General features: G+C 38.5%; 1 protein-coding gene across 5 annotated transcripts in view; it reads left to right on the plus strand.

Moving 5' to 3' along the window:
- TRIP12 (thyroid hormone receptor interactor 12) overlaps positions 1–26,460 on the plus strand; it is a 107,972-nt gene that overhangs the window by 28,068 nt on the left and 53,444 nt on the right. For 3 of the 5 annotated variants that reach the window (XM_063306662.1, XM_063306663.1, XM_063306664.1), the window contains 4 exons: positions 7,801–7,926; positions 9,935–10,743; positions 20,128–20,233; positions 22,222–22,358. In XM_063306662.1, the coding sequence (XP_063162732.1) occupies positions 7,801–7,926; positions 9,935–10,743; positions 20,128–20,233; positions 22,222–22,358 (1,178 nt within the window). The remainder of the gene's footprint in view (positions 1–7,800; positions 7,927–9,934; positions 10,744–20,127; positions 20,234–22,221; positions 22,359–26,460) is intronic. The other 2 variants (XM_063306665.1, XM_063306666.1) reach the window with 1 other exon arrangement.

Raw genomic sequence — 26,460 nt, forward strand, 5'->3', positions numbered from 1 at the left:
TGAAACAGAGGTCTCTTGAGCATGGAACTGTCATGAGTACTGATGGTGAGCAGGAGGGGGCCCCTATCCATGGGGAAAAACGCATGCATTTCCCCCCTCCCCCCAGATAGGGGCCCCCTCCTGCTCATCATTAGTACTCATGACAGGAACATTTCTGAATTGGTTGGAACAGCCAGTTTCAAATTCAAAAACAACAATTTTAAATTCATTTTGTTCTGAATTTTAAAAATTGTGTATATCCATATTCAAATCCTCTCAAATTCTCAATATAAGAAGAATGCTAAGGGGATAAAGGAAAGGAGGAGGTACAGTGAACCCTATTGGATCAGGACAAAAACCAAGCATTCAGTATCACATATAAGCCAACCAGATTCATTTGAGAAACTCTCAAGCCTGGGCAGAGTACTGTTGCTCCCTATGACAGTCTGCAAGAGTCCATGTTTTCATGCTAGTCTGTCATGTACTTAAGCAAGTATTTAAATGCTCTGTTCTGTTGTAGTTGATAAGTAGAACCGGTGGGTAGGAGATATGGCTTAGTTTCCTAGAGGAATATTTTTTTTCCCAGAGAAGAAGGAAAGGGCAGCTGCTGAGTTGGCAAAGAAGGCAGAGACTTAAAAACCAAAAAGTATGGTGGGAAGGAGAAGTGAGAACTGGAAGGAGGTGTGATGGCTGGTAGCCCAAGATGGAGCTACACAGCATCTGCTATTGAAGATTTGTTGCTGGTTTAGTGGTGGCTAGTGATCCTGAGATGGACTGGGCAATGTTACACTGCTGAAGGATTATTGGTTGAGGGAGTTTAAAGTGGGGCACTAACCATTCAGGAAGTACAGCCAGTGGTATACACACACACCCATCGTTGGTGGCTCATAAGTAATGGAACGAATGGCTGACAAACAGCTGCATGGCCAGGTGTGGCCTGTTTCCTGGGTACCCAATGACCAATCAAGCAGATAAAAGGCCTGGAGGTGGTTCTGACTGGTACATTTGCATTTGGTAGCTGTTCACTGGAACTCTCAACATGAGGTCCAAACAGGTGTCCATGAGAGTGAAGGAGGCTATCATTAGGCTGAGGAAACAAAATAAACCCATCAAAGAGATAGCAAAAACACTGGGAGTGGCCAATACAACAGTTTGGAACATCCTGAAAAAGGAGGAATTAACTGGCAAGCTCAGCAGCAGCAAAAGGCCTGGAAGACCACGGAAGACAGCTAAAGTGGGTGACCTCAGAATTCTGCTCATGGTGAAGTCTAGCCAGGTCAAGAACACTCTTGAGCAGGTAGACGTGTCATTGTCAACATCTACAGTCAAGAGACGGCTTTACGAATGTAAATACAGAGGCTTCACAACAAGGTGCAAACCACTGGTAATGCTCAAGAACAGAAAGGCCAGATTAGACTTTGCCAGCAAACACCTTAAAAAGCTTGCCCAGTTCCAGAATAGGATTCTTTGGACTGATGAAACCAAGATTAACTTGCACCACAATGATGGGAAGAGAAAAGTATGGAGAAGGAACGGAATAGCTCTTGATCGAAAGCATGCCACATCATCTGTCAAACATGGTGGAGGCAGTGTTATGGCATGGGCATGTATGGCTGCCAGTGGAATCAGGTCACTGGTGTTTATTGATGACCTGACTGCTGATAAAAACAGCAGGATGAATTCTGAAGTGTATAGGGCTATACTTTCTGCTCAGATTCAGCCAAATGCTGCCAAACTGATAGGACACTGCTTCATATTGCAGATGGATAATGGCCCAAAACATAAGCAAAAGCTACCCAAGAGTTTCTCAAGGCAAAGAAGTGGGATGTTCTTCAATGGCCAAGTCAGTCACCTGATCTCAACCCAATAGAGCATGCTTTTCACTTACTGAAAACAAGACTGAAGGCAGAAAGATGCACAAGCAAGCAGCAGCTGAAGGCAGCTGCAGTAAAGGCCTGGCAAAGCATCTCGAGGGAGGAAGCTCAGCATTTGGTCATGTCCATGGGTTCCAGGCTTCAGGCAGTCATTGACTGCAAAGGATTTTCATCCAGGTATTAAAAGTGATCCTTATGTTTGTAATGATGTTGGTTTGTTCCATTACTTATGAGCCATCAACGATGGGTGTGTGTATATGCTGAATGGTTAGTGCCCGACTTTTGTCCTGGATGGTTGAATGGTTAGTGCCCCATTTTTGTCAAACCCCTTGAATTACAGCTGAAAGTCCTGACTTTGCTCCCATCTGGGTGTGTTTCCTTTCAACTTCAATGTGGTGGTGTACAGAGGCCAAATGCTAAAACAGTTATGCTTGTTCCAATATTTCTGGTCCTGACTGTATTTAACTCCATAATTGCCCCTAAAGAGAAAATAGATATAGTATTTAGTTATAGTGCTGTGTGTGTTATGTGTGTATACACACACATATTAAGCCAATATTATAGAATGCATAAATACACAGAGAACACTTAGGCTGCATAATATTCAAAAATAGGAAAAAGCTTACTTCACAGTCAATCTGCAGCAGTTATCAGCCAAGTAGAGAATGGAATATGGCTATTTAGTTGTATATAACTTGACAAAAAAAAAGACTATGAAAACAAAGTAAATACTATTTGATGCCTTAATAAAAGAAGGAAAAATCAAAACAGGATTTTCTCACTGTATCTTGTATAAAATCCTGTGAATCCACAGAAGCCCATGTGATACTCCCCAGCAGCTGTGATTTAAAGTATGCTGCTTGAGATTTAGTATACTACTACTGATACCTCTGTCTTTTATGAATGTATATAATTTCCTTTTTGTAAGCATGGTATGATGAGTGGACAAAGGATCCAAAATTAATATAGCTAAAATCTTCTATTGTCTAGTATTCTGCTATTATGGGTGGCTTCTAATTTATTTTATTTTTTATTTTTATTTTATTTATTTTCTATCCCACCTTTATTATTTTTTTTTTTATAAATAAGGTGGCAAACATACTTAATACTTCTTCCTCCTCCTGTATTCCCCACAACATTTTAATGCAAAAAGTGGTTTTTTGACGTTTTGACCACAAAACATGACTCTGCAGCGTACAATAAAACACACACACACACAAAAATGAAATTGATAGCAGATTGAGGTGGAACTTTGTCAGTTGTTTATATATGAGATGGGCAGGTACAGAAATTCAATAAATAAATAAAGTTGGAGCCTGAATATCTTGTGAAAGATTAGAAGATAATGGCTTTGGGTTTTTAGGCTGAGATTTACTTGTAGGGTGGGTAACTGGGGGCACAGTTAATACACAACAGAATGATCGACTATCACTGTTGTGTATTAGGCTATGTTAAGCTTAAATTTGGATCACATTTAAATTTTTTTCCTGGACATTAGATAAAACTGTAAGACTTGTACTACTTATAGATATAATGAAGACAAGCTAGATGGCTTTCTTAACTGCTTCATATGACTTTGATTCTCTGAAATTCAGTGTCTCTTTTTTAGCATCTTAAAATCCAGAATAAATTGATATCACTTGTTTTTTGAGCATTCTAAAATAGCATTTTATGCAGTTTTTAAAAATGATCTAAGGGCACCATAATTTTTCAAATTTATATCGAAACAGATCCATTCATGAAGAGCTGAAATAAAATTGGGTAAGAGGACAAGTAAAAACATTCAAACGGAAAATAATTCCGAAGAACAATTTTTGGGGGGCAAGATCTCCCAATCTCTTTAAAAATTTCTTAAATCAAAATCCTTTTTTGCTTTTTGCTAATTGTATATTATTTTAAATTCTTAAGTCTCTGTTTAAAACTTCTTAAATCTAAAGAAGGTAAAACTCACCAGGTGTTAAATTAAGCTTGCTGTTTTGAAGGTCTCTGATATCCATAAAGTAGTTAAATTGAACATTTCTGAATGTAATTAGGAAGTGAGTTTGGCTGGCTTAGTGTCCTTATCAAAGGCTCTGCTGCTCATGAAAGCAAAGATGTCATCTCCCTCAGCTCCTGGCTCTCAAACCCGCTGTTTTATGGACTCCCCACGAGGAGCTGCCATTCAAAGCACTTGTGGGTGATCTCCTGTTCTTTCCTTCTCCAGAGAGATTTGAAGGACTGAACCACTTGCTGATCTTTTATTCTTCATAGCAGAATAAAAGAATTTCATTCTCCCTTGTTTGCAGAGATGTCTGCAGTCAGCCATGACTCTCAGTGGAAGCCCATGTGAGGCTCCATGTTTTGGAGGTGGTTCAGAAACTTCACTTAGCACAAAATACTGCGGCAAGAATAATTATTAGAAATGGATGATATGAACACATTGCACTAGTTCTTGATGACTGTCATGTAGTTCCCAATTAGTTTTTTATCCTAATTTCAGATACTGGTTTTAACCTGTGAAACTTTTTATGGCTTGGGGCTGTAGTATCTGAAGGAATGTTTCTTCTAGACCATACCTTGAGGTGATTTCTGAAGATTCTGTTCCAGGTGCTCTCCCGCCCTGAGGTGTGTTGGCCACCTGGGAATGGGCCTTTTAAATAGTACTCTCTGCTCCCCAATTTAGGAGTGCTTTCCCCAGTTAGGTATGCCAGGTATCTTTTCTGAGGGTCAGGTAATACAATTTTTAGCCTCCTAGGCCTCTTAATAATGTACAAATGCTGCTGTGATATAACTTTATTACTGCTTTTATTTTCTAATACTGTTTTAGGCTTATTACTTTATTTTGTATTTTGCCTGGTATTTATAAATACAATTTAGATTTTATATGTAATAGTAAATTGCCTTGAATGTTCTTTTAATAGGAAATGGTGTGGAATTTATTTAAATAAATAAAACTAAGTGGCATCAGGAGGCAGAGCAGTTAAGTACATGCATGGTTGGGAAGGTTATTGGAGTAGGTGCTCTTTCTTGCACTTCACCCTCTAGATATACAGTCCTTGGTTAACAACTGCCCTGTTTTGTGATTGTTCAAACTTATGATGGCACTGAAAACGTTTTATGACCGGTCCTCGAACTTATGGCCATTGCAGCATCTCCACGGTCACATGATTACGATTTGGGCGCTTCACAACCAGTGCACATTTATGATGGTTGCAGTGTCCCACAGTCAGTGATCTCCATTTGTGAGCTTCACAGCTGGCTTCCAACAAGCAAAGTTAATGGAGAATCTGGCAGTAAGTTACAAGTCATGGTCATGTGATATCATGCTTAATGCCCACAAGTGATTTGCTTAATGACTGCAGCGGAACTGATTTAAGTCTGGCATGGTCACACAATGTTTCACTTAATGACCATGATGCTTAGTGACAGAGTTGCAGGACCCAGTTGCAGTCATTAAGTGTGGACTACGTGTAATTGCTTTAGAACTAGATGGACATTGTGGCTTGCTTCTTGTCCATTGGGTGTCTGTTGTGGCATTCAGTATGATTGTTGCACTATGTCAGTAATTTGCTTCTGCAATTATTAGCAAATAAAGAATGTAGAGGCATAAGTAGAACTCTCTAGGCCCCAAAGGGAATAGGTAGGGACCCCCCCCCCAAAACACAATTAAAGAGCTAGTGGCTACATTCAAGGCAGCAGACCTGTTCTGGTAGCTGCTCTTAAAGAGGAATGGCAGCAGTGATAGTTCAGGGCAGTCTCTTGGCAGAGTAGTGCCAATAGTTTGCGTCAGTAGTAGGATTACCAAATCTGGGCTGCAGAAATGAAATGATCACTAAGCAACAGCTATCCCTAGTATTTCTTTCCTGCCATCCAGTGGTTTCTCTAATCTGTACACAATGAGGCTGATTGCTATGCTCCCAATAGCCTGTTTCTGTCTCTCTGCTGTTCCTATCCATCATCCTCTATGGGAATGTAAGTGCTGCAGCTGACCACAGTCAGGTTTGGGTTCTTTTAATGATTGAAGACCTGGCCAGAGTCCCTGTGGTTGCAGTGCAGAAGGCAACCACCACCACAGCCTTCAACATAATTTATGCCGCTGAAAAAATGACAGTTACGAAAATCTTTATACTGTACTGTATTTGATAACTGGGATCAGTACATTGCCTCTAAGGTTATTTGTATATGTTGCTTATTCTTGCTAAGAAATCAGATTGCAGTAGAGATAATTTAATATCTATATGCATCTCCTCATTTTCCCTGGGAGCTAGTCTGAATTACCATCTTTACCCAAAAAGAAGACGGTTCTAAATTTAAGAATCTCCCACCCCACACAACTTATGCAAAAATTATCTTAAAAATAATAAATGCATATGAAAATGCATTTTTTTAAAATAATGACTATTGATTAAGTTTAACTGCCTATAAAATAAAGTACACCATTTGCAAAATTAATTGATCTCCCATCTGTATACTTGCACACAAGCCATTCTCTTATAGACTTCTTGCTTGTACACACATATGCAAACTACAACACTATAGTTCAGGAGTCAAGCAGGCATAAATCTGTGGATACTCAATCTGAAGTTGAGTTTGTGTCTCATACTGAGGTAAGTATGCTCATAATTTATAATCTTGTTCAACCAGCATTCTAACCTCATTGTTCTATCTTTACTTTCTGTGCATAGAGCATAGAACTTTAGCTTGAAAGCTGTATCAGGCTTTATAGGCCATATAGAGGTCTGCATTCTATAAGTGAATGAGACCATGGCCCATTTTGGGAGGTGAGTTCAGGAGTTTCAATGGGTACCTTAAGCAAGGCGATACTACACAAGTACAATAAAAGACATTTTTATTAGAAGTTACTAGTATCAGTAGGAGAGGGCAGACCTGGAGCCTTTGTAAAAATGTGGAATTTAGAGGCCCTGTGTCAGACCATAGTAAGGACATCCACAGTATTATCAAATTACATTCTGGCTGTTAAGGTCATAGTATGATTTACATTGCTTTCTTTATCATTCCTGTGTAACAGTTCTGGGAGTATATCATCCATAAACTGCAGGTTCCTAAAAGAGAAAGCTGGCAACCAAATTCCAGTATCCTTTTTTGTGTGCCTGTACTATAGAGGATGAGTGTCTGCAAACAAGAGCCTTTCAAGCCATGAATATTCTATTTGATGAATGGGGGTGGGGAGGCAGGAGGTTCATTTGTATGGAAGGTCTCCATGGACAGAGGTGATTCTCCATTTCAGATTCTTATTCTCTATGCATGGAGGATCATATGAGGAGGGCAGGGCTTTTATGCTCTCTCATCTGTTTCCTGGAAGTAACCATAGTACTTCCTACCCCCTACCTCCATTTCTTCCATTTGCTTTCATTATTTACATGTTTCATCTTTTTGCTAGATTTCAAGTAAACTTGCATATTCTTATTCTGTGGGTTTCATGGCTGATCAAGGCCTTAACTTGTGTGGTCACGTTCAAGTAGAAATATTTTTCATGGTATCGTATTTGTCAAATTAAACACCTCTGGGACAGTTAACATCATTTGGAGTAACCCTGGCTGCATATAAGCAACCTCTTTCTTTTTACTCTCATAGTAGATGCTTGCAAATTTCTCTAAAAATGGCTAAGTGCATATTTTTGTTCAGATGGGATTTGTTTAATCTGGAATCACCATTTTTTTACAGTTTTGAATCTATTGGGAAGGAAAGCAGAAATGTTCAGGACTATGTAAATTATTAGTACAATGGGAAGAACAGAAAATCAAAAGAAAACCTAACATTTTTAACATAATTTCGGTATAGGAGTTGATACCTTGTCTAAAGTTTAGCTAGCATTTTTCCCTAATCATGTTATGTATCTTAATGGGAAACTGTGTTATAAATCCAGTGTGTAAATACTCTTTGTGCATATTTGTGTTTGTGTGCCAGTGTTCTTTATAGCTTTCTGTTTTTAACTTTCTGCTGACAGGTCACATTTAGGGCAGGCAAAACATAAGGCACGTAGCCCTTCTGAAAGTAGAAAATCTATATCAAAGGCACCCAAAGTGCAGTCCAATACTACTACTGAACAGTCCAAAGGACACTTTTCTAAAAGGTAATAGCTTTATATTTATGAATTCACTAATGTAACTTCAATAGAATATGTTGCAAACATGCTGATTTATTATTAGGAAACATCTACATACCTTTTACTTGATTTGAGTAAACCTAAGCCTGATATCAGCAGAATGAAAGGTGTCCATTTGAGTGATATAAAGCAGTATACTTGCAGATCTATTCTAGACTGAAGAAAGAGAATAGATAAATCTTATTTACGGGGGATTAGTGTTTTAATAATCTTATTTGTAGATGTTGAAAATTAGAGATGTTCAGAAATTGGAAGAAGTGCTTTGAATCTTGTGCAAACATAGCACTTCTCTGCTATTTGCAGGAGTATGCAAGTCTTTTTAAAGCTTCCATGCAAGGAAAAAGATGAAGCAGCTTTAAGAGTTGTATTAAAGAGACACTGCTTTAATTATTTGTTTCCTTAAAGGAACAACATATCTTTGCGCTCTTGTGAAACCATTGGTGCTTGCTGTAATTAACAATAGACAAATGATGTGCTCATGCAAAGTCAAAATCACTTTTCTTGAATCATTTTCAAAGCTTATGAAGCCCTATTGAATGCAGATGGACTGTCTGAATCATGACCTGTTTATACATTTCATAAGGTGGATAGCTGACCAGTATATTTTGATTTTTTAAATTTCCTATTTGGGATATTTAATTGCGTCCTCTTAATACAGTGCAACAATAACTCAATTGTCTAAATAACATGTAATCAGCTTATTTAATTAAACACTGTAGCATCTTTAATTTTGTGCAGTAGTAGCACTTCTTATTGTGAAACTCAGTGTAATTCCAAATGTGGTATTACAGAGCCTTGATGTAAGAACTTTCAAATGTGAAGTAAGGAAACTTCACTAAGTTGAAAATCAGAATTCATTGGTTGCCACTTCACATAAAGGCAGTTCTGGGAACAAACCAGCAAAGATACAGAAATTCTTTATTCCAGGAGTGTTCACATAACAGTAGCAGCTCTGTGGTAGACCTTGACACTGAGTATTGAACAGGTGTGTCTCCAGCTGGCAGGAAACCATGCTGAATCCTGTACTCATGATATAAGGAGTTTAATTTTGCACTTAAAGCCTTTTTCCCCCCCAAAAGTAAAACTAATACAAGATGTAGTTTGTGCCTTGGCCTATAGCCCCCATTCAGAATTGCTGTACTTTCCCCCTGATTAGCTAGAGAGATCCTTAACTTTCTAGGCTAATGAATATATGTGCAAATCAGGAGCATGTTTGGGGTATTCTTATAAAATGGCTGTGATACTGATAGCTGATTACAAAACATGATTGCATTTATTTCCATTCACCCTCCTTCCTCATTACTTTTGACTTCCAGGGAACAGGTGATCATATACTCTTCAAATACTGGATCACAGGACCCACTAATTTTATTTTCAAATGATGTTTGGAGGGCCATGTATAATCTAAGACATTTTGAAAATAAACATGAAGCTGAAAGTAGCCACTTTGTAGTGTGCCAACTTTCTATTTCTTTTTGTAATCTTTTTTCAAGCCAGATTGGGCAGAAAAAATAATGAGCATCACAGAAAATATCTACGGGCATACTGGGGGCTCCAGAATTATATCTGTTGCTGTTCCTTCTGATTCTAATGCATTTACTATTACTAATCTACTACCACCAGTTGAAAATGTTGCACAATTATACTGAATATTAATTTTAAAAAAAATTAAATTACTTATATATAATTCATGATTTGGGAGTTTTCAGCATTAATTGTTTAGTATGTCTAAAAGATACAAGTCTGCTAACAGTACAAGAATCTGTAAACCTTTGCAACACAATTGCTTAGTTGCTTATTATAATGTGACTCAAAGCTTTGCTCTGAGTCTTTGTTCTTAAAGTGGAAAAGTAGTATCTGTTTACCCATATTTCCTTGAAGAGCACAAATTAAATAGCCAGGTGATTTCTGCAGGTTTTAAAAATATTATTTTCTTTGCTGAGTAGTAATACTGAATTTATGTTTACCTTCTCAGAGGCTGTAGCTCATCTACTATTATAATTCCACAACAAGAGGCTCTGGACACAGACAGTACTTTAGAGCAACAAAAAACTGGGCAGGTGCCTAAAAGAGACAGTTCTCGAGGAGTGAAACGCAGTGCTAGCCCAGATTACAACCAGACAAATTCTCCTAGCCCTGCCAAAAAAACCAAAGCACTTCAGCACGCTGATTCTTCTTCAGACTTGGAAAGAAATAAATCTCAGACTAAGTCTAAGAAAAGACATTTGCATCAAGAGCAAGAGTCAAAGTCCTCACAATTGCCATCAACCAGTAAAGCTCATACCAGAAAGGGTGGAGCTACCATTAGCTCCAGAAGCCAGAAACGGAAAAGGACAGAAACCTCACCTATTGTAAAGAGTCGTCCAGCAACTGAATCAACTGGCAGTGAAGAGAGATCAGCAAAACCCACCAAGCTGGCTTCAAAATCAGCGAGCTCAGCCAAAGCTGGGTGCAGTACCATCACAGATTCCTCCTCTTCGGCCTCTACATCTTCCTCTTCTTCTGTTGTTGCTTCTGCATCTTCTGCTGTTTCTCAGGGCGCCAGAGTGAAACAGGGCAAAGACCAGAGCAAGGCCAGGCGCTCCAGATCTGCATCCAGCCCCAGTCCACGGAGGAGTAGCAGGGATAAAGAACAAAATAAAATAGGTGGCTCCTCAAAGTTTGATTGGGCTGCTCGTTTTAGCCCCAAGGTTAGCTTGCCCAAAACAAAACTTTCTCTACCGGGCTCTTCTAAGCCAGAGGCATCAAAACCTGGGCCTTCAGGATTACAGGCTAAACTAGCAAGTGAGTTGTTGAAAATGTTTTTACTTCTGTGAGGTCATGAAAATTGATGATTATTATTTTTGTAATATAGTTATTGTAATAATTTAGCAAGATCTGCATTAACTCATGTGAAAGGTAATTTACCAGATGCGATCACTGGATGATTAGTAAATTCAAGAAAAGGCTGTTGAGGGGGTCTAGGTAAGGACTGTATATTTGAATAATACCATGCTGGAAGATAACTTAGCCTGCTGTGGTAGGTTTTCAGGTGCAAAGAGACATCAGCTGTTGTTGTTGGTCTCTATTCCAATGGCATTTCTTTGTACATTTATGTGCTGTGCTTATAATGGACCAGGGGGGATTTAACTTTCCAGTGCCCTCTAGTTTTTGTTTATTTTGCCTAGATTTCATAAATTTTCTTGCTGACTGATGTATTTTATGCAAAAACACTTTATGTTGAATGAGGCCATTTTCCTTATTACTTAAGTTGTATCTTCCAAAGAAGAATAGGAATTACCTATCCATCATTCTGTGTGGCAGAGAGGGAGGGAAGGCTATCAACTTGGACAAGAGTTGCCAAGTGTGATCTTATCTAAGTAACTTTTTGCAGCATTGCCTACTGCAACCTAACTTTCTTGATGGTTATTTAGAGACTGAAATTATATTTGAACTCTCTCTTTGATATTTAAATTATCAACCAACATAACTTGTTTTTTCTGTCAGATTTATAACTTTGCAATTCATATGATTTATGAGTATGCATATTTACTATGTGCTGTAAGAAAGCCATATATAGTTTTCGCAGTAAACATTTGGTTTACGGGGACAATGATGAAATTAAAAAAAAACTTCAATTTAATTACTGCAGTGCATACTACGTGCATGTTTATGTGATGTCTAATAACTGAAAACAATTTGCTCAATAAAATTCAGGATACGGTGTATCATATTTATAATTCTTGCTCTGTAAAATCGTGTATTTGTGGTTTAGTGTACAACCTGAATAATTATTTTTACATAAAAATTGAAGGACTGGTCTAGAGTGCTACAGTGTAATGGCTCATTTTTAAAAGATATATTTGAGTAACTCATTTGCTGGGTCATTTCACATCTATATATAGTTTGAACTAAACAGTTTTTTACCTGGAATTAGTTAAAATTAAATCTGTGTGCAGTTAATTCACATAAAAGGTTACAGGTTAGGTTTCTAGCATTTCCAAATGAGTTTAGAAAGGCTGTTACAAAATACTGGAATGCTGCTTCTGAGTTAAATACACCTGTACTCTGATTCTATATGTTACCTGTCCTTAAGAAAAATGTGCTAGTTCATACTGTTTTGAGAGGACCAACCAGGTGCCTCTAGCAAACCCACAGAATATGAATTGATTGCACTTGTGTTACCCAGCAATTAGTTTTGAGAAGTATGCCATCTTTGATACTTTGTGATAAATAGCCATATTGACAGTTAAAAGCCTTTGATAGCTTCAATCTCTATGAAATGTTCTACAGTAATCTCCTTTAATAAGAATCCAAGTTGTTCATCATCATTCTCTAAAAATTCTAGAGGAAGGACTGTGAAGAACTACTTAAGTAGCAGATACCCAATTCGCTGTAGTTCATTTCCCTACAGATTCTCCCTGTCAACATAGGGAGGATGGGGTGAAGGGAGCAGGGCAAGACTATATCTCCTTTACCCAATCAGAAGAGTTTTAATATCTGAAGAGGGTTAATATCAAAGAGGATTTTAACTGTGTTTCTAGAAAAGAGTGACTTTTTATTTGAAAACATTTTGTCATTATACCTGAGTATATTTACATTCTGAATATAAGTGCATGGATTTCGAAAACATTTGCATGTTTAAAAATTAAGCTTTTTCTTTTTCTTTTTGCTGTTCAACCTTATACTCTAGTTCAGAATCTAATTTTCCTGTTAAAGTAGAATTTTCTTCTAGGACACTGCCTGAAACTTGCATTCAAGGTTTCTGTCAGGCCCAGCCCAAGAACAATGGCAAGTCAGTGCATTCCAAACTCCAGTTCTTTATTGCTCTCAGCATACAGACAGAATACTGCCAAACTAAAGCTATCCTAAAAAAACCTAAGGGGAAATAACCTAGGAGACTCTAGGGTGGGGCTACTCTGACTGTCTTTGACTCTCTGCCAAGGCTTTCTAGGCTGCAAGTCCTCTTATCTCCTTGGAATCCAGTCTCTCCTTCCTGAGAACCAGTGGCAGCCTCGAAATCCACCACAGTTTCAGCACCAACAGATATTCCCTCAAAATGATTTCTAGTATTTGACTGTTAATTGTCTTCAGAAAAAAAACCCTTAAGGCTAAAATCAGAGTAGATGAAATGTGGGCAAACATATTTCTAGCTCTAGTTGAAATTGTGCCTTGAAGTTTTTCCTTGACATCCTTGTGTTTTTTTCAGGGAGAATATTTGGACTAGTTCAGATTTCACACTCTTGGCTGATTCTTGACCCAAGAATAAGTTTTGTGCTTCACAGCCTTTTTTTAAAATTGTCCCACGGTTTTGATTCTTTATTAAAATATATTCTCATGTGACCATCTGAATGTTATGTACTTTTAACATACTATGATAAATTTGGATGTTAGCTAGGATGGATATGCCAAGCTTAGCATGTGAAAGAGGGGAAGTGATATGCAAATATGTAACTCGTTTTTGGGTTGATTAATCATGTCTTACTGGTTTAAGAATGTAATTTCTGAAGCATACCTTTGTCTGATATAATTGAAATCCCCATTATATTTAGAAATAATGGTTCAATTTATTTGATCTAATTCTTAGTGACAAAGGTTAAATATTAAAGATCAGATATAGTATTAAACTTCCATCTTCCATGGTTGGAAATGAACTGAGATCTTATAATCATTTTGAGATTACATGTAAAATAGAGACAGAGAACATCCTGTCTTCAGGATTGGACAAGAGAAGGTTGTTGAAGAGGTGCTAGGTCTACAGCTGCAGAAGTCCCTGAATGAAGCAGATTGTCGGAGCAATCTTCATTTGGGCTTCAGGCCAGGATATAAGACTGAGACTGCATTGATCAGTCTTGTTGATGACATGCGGTGGAACTGGCATGGGAGACTGTGATTCTCCTGGTTTGGCTGGATCTGTCAGTTGCCTTTAATAACATCAGGACAGTATGCTTCAGGACTGCCTTCAAGAGTTGGGAACGGAGGGTATTGCTTTATGGGTGGCTCCACGCAGCAGTGGTAGTGGGGAGAGATTAGATGTGTGTTGCCCCAGTAGTTGACCCTTTCCCCTCTTTTGTCTGGATCTGCATGAAGCCCCTGGGAAAGGTAATCAGTTGACATTGATATGGATGATACCCAATTATATGTCTCTATCCCTAGCTAAACAGGAGTTGCAGTTGAAATTCTGTCCAAGTACTTGGAGACTTTCAGGGCATGGATGGGAGGAACAGACTTAGATGTAATCCCAGCAAGATTAATTAATATTGATTTATTTGGCTCTGCATCTCAAAATTATGTCTCTGGGCAGCTGACAAGGATTTAAAAATACAGTTTATAAAATATATAAATACAGTGTATAAAAAATACATTTTCCAGCTAATTAATACAAAATGTATCCTGAAAATCCCATTGACTAATAACATGGCTCAATTACTCTCCTTGCCTCAAGCCTGGGAAAACAGCCAAGTCTTCATGATTTTCCGAAAGGTGAGCAGAGTCAGGGCCAGCCGAACCTTGGGTGGTATGGTGTTCTAGAGGGCAGGCACAGCTATTGAAAAGGCATGCTTCCAGTGTCTTGCCAAATGACAATCCCTAATTGATGGGACCTGGAGCCCCTCCTACCCAACCAAATAGGATGGGTAGAAATGAAGGGATTAAGGCAGTCCCTCAAAAACCATGGCCCTTACCATGTAGCGCTTTATAGGTAATGACCAGCACCTTGAATTGCATGTGGAGGCAAATTGGGAGTCAGTGCAGCTCATGGAGCAAAGGTGTATCATGGGCATAATGAGATATACATAATTGCTTGGGCTGCTGCATTCTGGGCCAATTGAAGGTTCCAGATGTTCTTCAAGGGTAGCTCCATCTACAGCACATTGAAGTAATCCATTTGGAAGATAACCAAAGCCTGAGTGGCTGTCAGCCCCATTTGGTAGACCGGATCAGGAAATCAACTCCCCAGGAAGGCTAAAACTAGTTTTATTTAGATTAGCTATAATACCAGAACCTTGCAAGTCTAATTGTGCTATACTGCCTCCTCCTCCTTTTAATTCACAGAATTAGGAAGAGGTCTCTCTGAGCAGCTTCGGAATGTTATCTAGCTGTTCTGGACTAAAAAAATGCTTCAGCTCCTTTTGCCTGGACAATAGCACCAGCATATCTCTGTCAAGGCCATCTTCCTTACTCTCCACAGTGAGTGTGCACTCCTGATTTAGAAAGGGGCACAAACTGTGCAAAGGCCTCCCAAACAGGAGCCATGGTCCAGAAACCCCCCCAAAATGCACACTGGTTCTGTCTGAATTAATGCAATCCCATCCAGAACTAGGGATGGAAAATCACCAGATCTAGGAGGCCCTAACACCAAGCCATCGTGTCTTGCTAGGGTTGAATTTAAGCCTGTTTATCCCCATCCAGACCCCACAGCCTCCAGGCTCTGAGACAGCATCTCCATGGCATCATTTGGTTGGCCAGGGGTGGAGATATACAGCTGAGAACCCTTTCAGGTAGCCTAGACAGGAAATCAAAACCATGAATACTAATACTACCTTTATTGTAAGGTTACAGTAACAGAATCTTGCAAGTGTGAAAGCACTTCCCCCCTCCACTGCTTTTACTTTCCAGAGAACTAGGAAGGGTCCCTTCTAAGATGCTTACTCCACCCCATTCCTCCTTTGGACTCAGATTTTTTTTAATCAGACCATTGTCTAAGCTGTGGCTCTTCCTCCTGTCTCCCAAGTTTATTCTCACAACCCATTACAACAGCTGAGTATCCTCAGCATATTGATGATACCTCATCCCATGCTGTCTAATGATCTCATCCAGTGGCTTCATATAGATGTTAAATAGGAGTGGGGAGAGAGTTGAGTCTTGAGGCACCCCAGATAAGAGGGGCTGCGTGGTAGGCGTCCCCCATCAACACTGACTGGAGCTGATCCTAGAAGAAGGAGGAGAGCCAGCGTAACACTGTTTCCCCAACTCCTAACCCTGAAGCTAGTCCAGACGAATACCATGGTCAAAAGGTATTGAAGGCCACTGGGAGGTATCAAGGAGAGCAAGGATGGACACACTATTCTGCTCCTTCCAGAGGTCATCCAATGCAGTTTCAGTCCCATACCCTGAAAACTAACTGGAAGGGGTCCAGATAATTATGTTCACCCAGGGCCCTCTGAAGCTGTAAGGCAACCACGTTCTCAACAACCTTCCCTAATAATGAAAGGTTGGAGGCAGGGTGAAAGTTGTCTAAAACAGTTGAGTCTAGGGATGGCTTCTTGAGCAAGGGGCAAAACATTGCCTCCTTAAGGGAAGGTTACATTTCCCCTTCTCTAAAATGACTCCCCTTCTCTAAAATGACAGTTCAAAAGCTGACAGATTCCAGTAAGATTCTAGCTTTCATCTGTACCAAAGGTGGTTCATTATCCAGATTTGTGCAGAGGTATTCACAGTCTGGAGGTCATGTTGGAGTCACAACTCTTGCTTGAAGAGGAGGAAACAGACTTAGACTTAATCCTTGGCTATGGCCAGGAAAATCTTAGCACGGTTCCATTTTGTACATCAGTTCTAGATTGGTAGGCTTTGTTGATGGCCACTTGTGACTTTGTACCTCACAACTAGACTGTGGCTGCTGTACATGGAACTGCCTGTAAAGACCATCAGGAAACCTCAGCTGGTGCAGAACGCAGTTCCACTTGGTTTGCCTATTACTTTGGGAACTGCACTGATTAGCAGTAGACTTCCGGGTGCAGTTCAAACTGAAATTTAAAGTTCTTTATGGCTAAGGATCTGGGTACTTGTGGGAATGCCTTCTCCAGGTGGAATCTGCCCATCCAGTAAGATCTAGTAGGGAGGGCTTGTTTTGCATCCCAAATCCTAGGGAATGTTGACAATAAGGATTCCGAGGGTGAACCTCCTTTAGTTTCTTCCTCCTCTGGAACAGGATGCCCCCTGATATAAGGGTATCTTCTTGTTTGCTATTGTTTTAGAGGGCTGTTAATGTTCTTCCAAATGGCTTGTGGGATCAGATGGATAATTGAATGACCCTTGAAGGTGATGGGCCAGGGATTGTTGGGGTTTAGAATGGTTAAATGTTACATTGGATTGCTTTGTTTTATTTTCTTTGTTTTTGCTTTGTTACTCCTAATTTTTAAAATCTGATTACTAGATTTTGGAACATACCATTCAGAGTTTCATGCAATTGGAGCAGCATAAAGATCTTAGTAAATAATAAATAAAATAAAATTGTTAAATAAAAAGGTAGCATTTATATATTTATGCATATATACTTATCTTTTCATTCTAAATTTTGAAATTCCTCATTACAGATATATGTCTAATGGCTATATTTCTGATTAGGAAGTGGTTTTGCCCAGTAATTTCATTAGACTGTACTATTGTGCTGAATTTGTATAAAATACTGATAAATGCTAATTCATTTAGCATTAATGAATTAAAATGGGGCAGGGGGAAGCAAGCCTTCAGCTTCACAGTAGTAATACTTTCATACAATTGCTAATTTTAAAAAAGTCACTGCAAAATATATTTTAAAAATCTGTTGCCTTATTGTATGGGCTCAGATTTCAGCTTGCTAGCTTTGCTCCCTTTCTCTTGCTTCTGTTACTATAAGTATATTCACATTAATAGCCACTAGAGGGAGCAACACTAGCTGTTTCTGTGTAAGAATGACATTATCACTTGAATGGGTTAATTAGTACCCATACTGTATAGTTTAAATAGGGTTGTACAGTGCTTTAGGTTCAGTCCAAAAAAGGTGCTTCCGAGCATGCAAGGACACAAATATGATAACTACATCCTAAAATTCATAAAAGAACCATGACTTCTTGGGATTATGTAACCATGCATCTGTGGAGAAAAAGAGTTAAAGAGTTGTAGGTAATGCTGCGTTGTGCTCCGATGCACTCTGAAGCACCCTTCTGAAATTGAATTCAAAGAATTGCACAGCCCTAGTTACGAATCATAGTACTACACAAATAAACCCAAGTCCTTGGGGTTTTTTTTTTATTTTCTTGGATCAGTGCTCAAAACTTATAATTTGACTTGTTTAACTTGTATAGAAATACATAAGCTTGTAGTGCAAACATTCTTTCTCCTTTTCCAGTGCTTTTGCCTTTTTTTCCTGCAAATCAAAAGAAAATTAGATGGGATGGCATTAGTATAAACTACTTTAAATTCTATTATGATCCACCTTTGTATCCTAATCTACTCATAAAAGAAAAGGTAACTCTCATTTCTCTGTACATTCTAAATTTTTGGTATTTAATTAACAAAAATGTAAAAGTACAGTTAAAAATTCCAGAGGAAACAGTACATCTAATTCTCAGCTCTGTAAATGTCTGCTGCCCTGTTATTAGGTTTACTTGATCCTATAAAGCAGGGACAAGGGGAGGATTTTTTTTTAAGATCATGCATATGAGAGCATCCTAAACTCTGTCTACATCTTCCCTTATTACTCTCCATAGTTTCAAGGAACTTTCTTCCAGCTTAATAAAGTTATGGAAAGAACTTATAGCTTAAGTAATGCCATTTACTGAGCTAGAAAGGGTTTAGTTCCCTTCATTTTGTGCAGGTATTTATGACTTTCTAAAAACAAAATTAAGCCACTCCACCTTCTCACTTCATGTAAAAGTCTAATTTAGCTTTAAGGAGAATCATCTATGAAAGCCAGGTGAGTGACCTTGGGCCAGTCCCTCTCTCTCAGCCCAACTCACCTCACAGGGTTGTTGTGGGGGAAATAGGAGGAAGGAGTATTAGGTATGTTCGCTGCCTTGAGTTATTTATAAAAAATAATAAAGGTGGGATAGAAAATAAATAATAATACATCAATTCTCCACTACAAAATAGGTAAGTTTGTGAAAAGAAACTTGATTTCTTTTCAGTCAGAGAGGGCAGGTTATGGACCCCATCGGTAAAATAATTCCATTTGGCGGGTCCAGAAAATGGGCCTTCTCTGCAGTGGCTCCTGCCGTTTGGAACATTCTGCCATCGGAGGTCAGGCAAGCTCCATCCCTCCTGACCTTCTGGAAGTCCCTGAAGACCTGGCTCTGCCACCATGCTTGGGGTGGGGAGAGGGGTAGTCATTCCTGGGGATGGCTGGCACCTTAGAGTGCTCCCCTCATATTTATGATCTTTTGTAGGCATCTGGATTTTTATTTTTATATTGTATTGTATATTTATGATTACTGTTTTTAATGCTTAATTGATTAACTTATTGTAAATAGAGTCCCTCTTTGGGGGAGATGGGCAGTAGTAAAAATTTGAGAAATAAATAAAATAAGTTGTTAACATTAGAAGGCAATTTCTTTGGGCTAGGGTGATATATCAATATGTTCATATATGGACATTTTTTTTGTAGAGAAGTTCTTTTGAGGTGTTTGCATTTCATATAATATATTCTGTATAATATTGTGGAAAATATTTTGGTTTTGAACTGGTTTCCAGAAGTGTCCTGGGCACAAAACAGCACTGTTTGAGATAAAATTAGATTGAAGCACCTTCTTTCAAATTTGAAAACCACAGTTTTAAACAAGGCATTTCAAATTCAAAATGGTTTGTATATGCCTTGCAATAGACCTAAATGAAATAATTAATTGGTAATGTTCTTTTTCCTGTCCTCCACATAGGGCATGTTTTGGGTTTCCATAGCCCATAGCATAAAATTTTTGTTCCTCAATACATCAGCATGGGACATGCAATTTGTAGGACATAGAAGTTAAGGAAGGACTGATGAAGTTCAAGTACATTCTTGGTCATGGAAGCTCACTGGGTAACTCTTAGGCCAACACACCTCACAGAGTTGTATTTGTAGAGAAAAAAAATAGGCAGTGTAATGTACAGCAACTGAGTACCTGGAGGAAAGGCAGAATATAAATCTAGCAAATACCACGTTGTATTTTTCTACTGGTGAGAGTATTAAAAAAGTTTCTCTAATAGCATGTAAATGCATAGACTAATAGTATAATATATAGTATATTTATAAAATAAATAAATTTATAACCTTATCTTATTTTTATTTTTCTTAAGTCATTAAATCATCTCTCATTAAATCATCTCTGGAAATGCTTTTTCATGGTGGCATGAGTAAAAAGAGGAGTGAAGGGTATATTGAAAGGGAACGTTTCATGTTGGGAAACTTGTGAAGAAATATAAGCAGTCATTATTACCCATCTTCTATTTGTTTAGGCTTGAGAAAATCTACAAAAAAGCGCAGTGAATCACCACCTGCTGAGCTCCCCAGTTTGAGGCGGAGCACACGGCAAAAGACCACGGGCTCCTGTGCTAGTACCAGGTATAATGTGATTTAAAATTACTAACACATTAAAATGGCTGAAGAAATTGCATTTGGGAGAAGCCCATAAAGAATTTGAATAAACATAATGGACAATTTATATTTGTGTTCCTGATACATGTTTAATTTGACAAATTTAATGATTTGACAAATAGCATAACTCAGAGAATCACAGTTTGAAGGAAGCAATCTGTTCTCAGTACTGAATCAGAGATCCATACAAAATATTTTGTTGGTTCCAAATACAGTAACTATGTCCAGTTCAAACAACTTCCTTAATTATTTGAGGTACATGTGAACTATTGCCCATTCATGCCATCCTCTTGCTGCTCCCACCATACTCATTTTGGTACATTGTGAGAAGTAGCACATCTTAAACTATTGCTTCCCATTACATCTAACCAAGAAACTATGGTTGTCAAGTTTGAAGTAAAACAGGATCTTAGACTGTAGTTTAAAGTTTCATAATTTTGGGTTTAAGGGAAACAGTGCCTAATTCAAGGTACATTAAGAAGGGAAGCAGGCTGTAACAAGGTTAAGTTATATCTCAGTTTATTTTGCTGACATCCATGCATTTGAATTGGGCCATTCAACAATTGTATGAACTTCTATTTCAAAAATATGTTCTGTGAGAACTGTTAGTTTAAACTAGATCACTGTTATTTTCTAGGAGAATAATTAATTATATGTTGTATAATTGTAGGTTGTACAAGTATGTGTGTTAAAAAAAAAAAGCTTAAGTAAAAATACTGAAGGTGCTGTTTAGTTGTTCAACAATAAATTAGGTAATTGCTCCACCCTTATGGAATAGCTTGACACCCAAGGTTAGTTCTCTCTCTCTTTTAATCTTTTGGGAGCTGGTTAAGAACGTGTTCTTCTGGTGAACTTTCAAGAAGTAGAGGGTGAACTTTGAGGCTGATGTTCCTTTGCCAATTTTTAATGTGGCAATTTTATTGTTTGCTCTGTATTATTTTTATTGTGATTTGGATTTTTATAACTCTGAGCTTCCCAGATCTTTTGGTAATCCCTGATGCTAGGGATCTCATACTCCATAACAACCCCTGCATTCCGTAGCATGTGCCTACCCGCCACTCCCGCCAGACCACCTATGCTCTCTAGCACCTGCCCATGACCCCCTCTGGCCCACTTGCAGCCCCTGCTTACCTGTCCGCACGCTGTAGTGCCTGTAGCCCCTGCCAGCTCACCCATAGCTCCCGCTGACCCATCCATACTCCGTAGCACTGCCTGAGGCTCCCTCCACGCCCCATGGCACATGTACACCCCTGAGCTCTGTAGTGCCTGCCCGTGGCACCTGCATGTCCCCCTGTAGCACCCACACATCCCCTGCGCTCCTTGCCTGGGACTCCTGCCTCTTCTCACTTAATGACCCACGTGGTCCTGGGGTTACGACAGCAACCAGGACTGCCAGGATTGCTGTCATTAAGCGATATGGTTACATGACATGATGCTTTATGACCGCATCACTTCGCAACAGATGTTCTGGTCCCAATTGCCATTGTAACTCGAGGACTACCTGTCTTGATTTTGGGGTGAAATGATCAATTAGATGTAATTTAACAAAAGATCAGTTAAAGCTTTTGGGGGTAGGCCAGTAATTCCTAGCACTTGAAGTATTTGCTGACCCATAGCTCAGTGGGAATTGTTTTTTTTAACTGTATCTGGGTTTCTGCAGAAAGGATAGATCATTTCTTCAGTGTAGAGATTTTGAATATAGATGGACATCAACGTGGAAGAATTTCTCCATGACTTAGGTGGTTGGAGTCAGCTAAGCCAAGATGTGCTAGTATTGATGGTACAGTTCTTATATGCGGTTGAAGTTGCTTTTAAAAATATTCTTGAACATACAGTGAAAAAAGAAGTGTTAGTCCTTATGTTTATAGGGTTTAATTTGAATTTAACTTGAATTTAGTAACTAAAAACTGTACTCTAGAAGGTCTCTGATTTTACCTTTTTTTTTTTTTTTAAAGTCGGCGAGGCTCTGGCCTGGGCAAAAGAGGAGCAGCTGAGGCTCGCCGACAGGAGAAAATGGCTGATCCTGATAACAATCAGGATGGTGTTAATTCTTCAGCTGCACGAGCTGATGAGGCTCCACAAGGAGCTGCAGGTAAGGAAAGAATACCTGTAAGTTCTAGGTTACTTGTACTGTATAGTGCTTTGTTCTAATGCAGTGCTGGGTTATATCAGGAAATGCCATGCTGGAAATGATTTTCCCTGTCATGTCTAGTCATTAGAGAAGATCTGTTGAGAGCTTCTCTTTGTAAGGTGCATGAGATGTACACAAGATGACAGGCATTCTCTGAAGTAGCCCTTATTTTGTGGAATACTCTTTCTCCAGAAGTACAGAGAACCCTCGTTTTGTTTACATTCTATAAACAAGTTATAGAGGTATTATTTCAGCGAACCTCTGTCCCACCTTATTGGTTGAAGTCATCTATCTTTTGTTTTTTTACTGTGATTTTATTATTATTTTGTGCTTTTTCCTGTTGTAAACTTCCTAGAGTCCTCCAGGATTGGAACAATTTATAATTATTGTTAATGAAGTAAGTAAAGTATGTAAACAATATTTTGATTTGAATTACTGAAATAGCTCTTTAACCTCTTATGTGTTCTGGTAAATTTAGGACTTTAAAAATAATTTATGATATGAATTGAGCTTGTTTAAGTGAAGAAAAAAGTAAAAATTGCATACTTGGCGTTCCTAAAATGTTTTATATGCTTAAAATAGTACGTTGAAATCTGGTTTCAGTATTTTTAAAGGCAAAATTATATTTAGAAAGCTTTGGTTGCATCTAGAGGCACACTCTGAATGCCATGGAGTTGATAGAACTGCTAATTTCTGCAAGGAAGATGAACCTATTTGATTTTCCACCCCAGGTGCCTAATGGATCCTCTTGATTTCCAGAGAATACTTGTTTTTTTCCCCAAGGTTATGGTGGCAGTCTAGCTGAGGATTTAGTAGCATCCTGGAATATTGGACAGAATTAATACCTGAGTGGTCTTTCCATGTTTGCCAATCCAGAGGAGTTCCCTGGTTTACTGGGGGGCTTTGGGAGATGAAGCAAGGCCTGGAGCACTGCTTATGAACTATGAGCAAATCTGACTGAATACAGATGTGAACTCAGTTTTGAGACTACTGCGGCCATAAGAGTGGCAAAACAGCAATGTTCCTATGCTTTTATCATGTCATTATAGTCCTGACTGGTGGTTCTGTGTAAGGTGTCCTGACTGGGTGAAGAATGGGCTAAAGGAACATGTTTTGAGCCACTGTAAAAAGTTTGTGGGATATTTAGAGAATAAAATTACTCAGATTCACTCTGAGTTGGATGTCAGGTCTTAAGAGGATAACCTTGTAAGATAATCTGGGATTATTTTAAAAGAGCCTGGGAAGAGTTCTCTGCAAAATCAGCACAGCCACTTGTATCCCTGTCCTTTCTGGCTGGTGAAAGCCTCCAGAAGTGTGACAGAATGCTGAGTGGTGATGAATACTTCTTGAGGTGATGTTGCCTGACTTGAAGGATGCATGGTGTGTCCCGTCATTAAGAAGCCATCACTTGACCCAGCAATTTTAGATAAATATTCATCAGTCTCTGATCTTTTCTTCTAGGAAAAAGTTGTTGAAAGATTGGAGGTGGGTGGGTGCTGAATTTGCATAGAATTGTGGAGAAAACAGATTATCCTTTTCAGTCAAGGTTTATGCCCAGATATAGAAACAAATCCACATTGATCACTCTCATGAATGACCTGTGGTAGGGCTGGAATAGGAGACGTTTAGCCCTCCTGGTTCTTACTGACCTTTCAATGGCTTTCAATATAATTAATCATGGTATTGTTCTGGAGCATTTGTGAGGGTTGAGATTGGGGGCACTGTATTGTTGTGTTTCTTCTTTCTGAGTTCAAAACAGTGGTAGCAGCGGGTGAGAGGACAAGCCCTAGGGCCTTCTACTGTGGAAAGCCATAAGATACAATACCTTTCCTCTTTTTATTTTATTTCACGTCTAAATGAAGCTGTTGGGGCTGGTCATCCACTGGCGTAGATTCAGGTATCACCAGTAAGCAAATGATACATATTTGTATCTTAATTCTGGGCTGAACAGGAAATGTGGTTGAAAATACATGGAGATTGTGAGGTTATGGAAACCCTCTGGTTCCAGAGATATTCCATCGTTAGCTCTGGACAGGGTCACACTTCCCCAGCAGAATGGGTTCATAATCTGGAGGTCCTCCTAATAGCTACTGCTTGAAGAGCAGGTAGTAGCTGTGGCTAGGAAGGTTTTAAATAGGTCCATCATGTGCATCAATTAAGGACTTTGCTGGATTGGAAAGCTTGGTCACAGTCACTCATGCCTTGATCATCTCCCATGTAGATTATTTTTTTAATATTAATTTTATTAAAAATTACAATTACAAAGATAAAAACTAATACAGACTAAAAGAAAAAGAAAAAATAAGAATATAGTAAAGGAAAAGAAAAGAAATATATAAATAAATGACTTCTCCCTTCATCCTAACAAGTATAAACAATTTTAGTAACTTACCATCTTCTCTTAAAATACAACAGATGATCTCTTCTTCCCATACCCCATCTCTAATCTATAAACCAATCATTAAAGTCTTGTTTCAGTCCTGATAGCAAAAGTCCATTAAGCGTTACCAGAGATAACAACATATCTATTTTAACCTTGATCAAATAAACCAACTTGATATTCCTTTCTTTTACTTTTAACCATCTTGATCTTTAGTCCCTTCAAATTATATCCTAGAACTTGATTTCTTTTCATTTTTTCTTTGTCCCCTCTCAGAAAATTCTTCAAAGCTTTAACAAGCCTCTTTTGTAAATCCAATATAGGTAAATTACCCAGGTCACTCTCTTGGTTTGCAATTTGTATATCCTTTTTAATTATTAAGACATCAGCCGGTTTCTTTTGTATGTCCAGTGAAGCATCTTTTTCCATATTATTCTTGTAGCCTGCCATTTTTAAATCGTCTTTCTGATTAGTCTCAGTCTTGTCTGGTAAAATGTGTTCCTCTTCCTTATTTATTTATTTATTTCTCACATTTCTTCACTGCCCATCTCCCAAGCAACTCTGGGCAGTTTACAATTCAATTAAAATAACAAAAGATTAAAATCATAAAAACAAATACAACATAAAAATGTAAATATAAAATATTTAAAATATTTAAAATTTATATAAAATATAAATTCCTCAGGGCTACATCACAGCGCCAGCTACCCTCATGATTGACTATCCCCCGTCCCACCCCAAGCGAGATGGCAAAGCCAGGTTTTCACTCCCTATGACATCTTTTAAACACAGTCCATCTATAAAAGCAAACACTCTTAAAATTAACTTCTGGGCCCGTTGTTCAATACGTCCAATGTTAAAATATTTTGCTTCATTCTGTACTGGTAAGTCAAATTTAAGTATCTTTCTCCTTTAATTATAATCTTTCATTCCTTCTGGTTCCCTCTAGTGTCCAACCTTCAAAGTCTCATCCTATCTTTTTTTTTTTAAATTCAAAACAAAAGCATTTTCCCATGGGAAGGATTCTTATAATTAATTCCAAAATCTCATTTCAAATCCATCTGGACCCTTAGTCTGTTTGTAACTTTCCAAAATCAAAGGTCTAGTCACCCTATTGCTATTTATTCCAAATAATAATATTTTTTTAAACTTCTTAAACTTGTATTTAAAACTTCTTTAGCTAAGGATTGAAGGAAACTCACCCCATGTTTTCAGATGTTGATATCCAAAGGTTCCTAATAGCTAAAAAGCAGTTAACAAGCAATTTCTAAAAAGTGATTAGGAAAGGAAGTATGTGAACCCAGTGTTCTTAAAGGCGCCAACCATGGTTTGAGCAAGATTGCTATTCCTCATCCCCCAGAGCTCTAAACCTGCTGGAGACAGCTGTCTTGTGGTCTCCTTGTGAGGAACAACTGTATGGAGCACTTTTGGGCGATCTCAAGTCCTCTCTTTGTCTGGGGACTTCTGGGGAAGAAATGGTGAAGTGAAGATGGCTCTGCTAAAAGCAGAGCTGATGACTGCGGTAGACTGAAGAGCCGGAGAGTAGACCAGCTCCTGTATGGATTCTTGTACTGTTAAGTTACTCTGTAATGGGCTGCTCTTGAAGACCAACTGAATATGTCAGCTGCTCAAGAATGAGTAGCTTGAGCAGTAATGGGCACCAGGCAGTTTACAGATATAACA

This window comes from Candoia aspera, chromosome 6 (genome assembly GCF_035149785.1).
Source record: "Candoia aspera isolate rCanAsp1 chromosome 6, rCanAsp1.hap2, whole genome shotgun sequence".
Lineage (NCBI taxonomy): Eukaryota > Metazoa > Chordata > Lepidosauria > Squamata > Boidae > Candoia > Candoia aspera.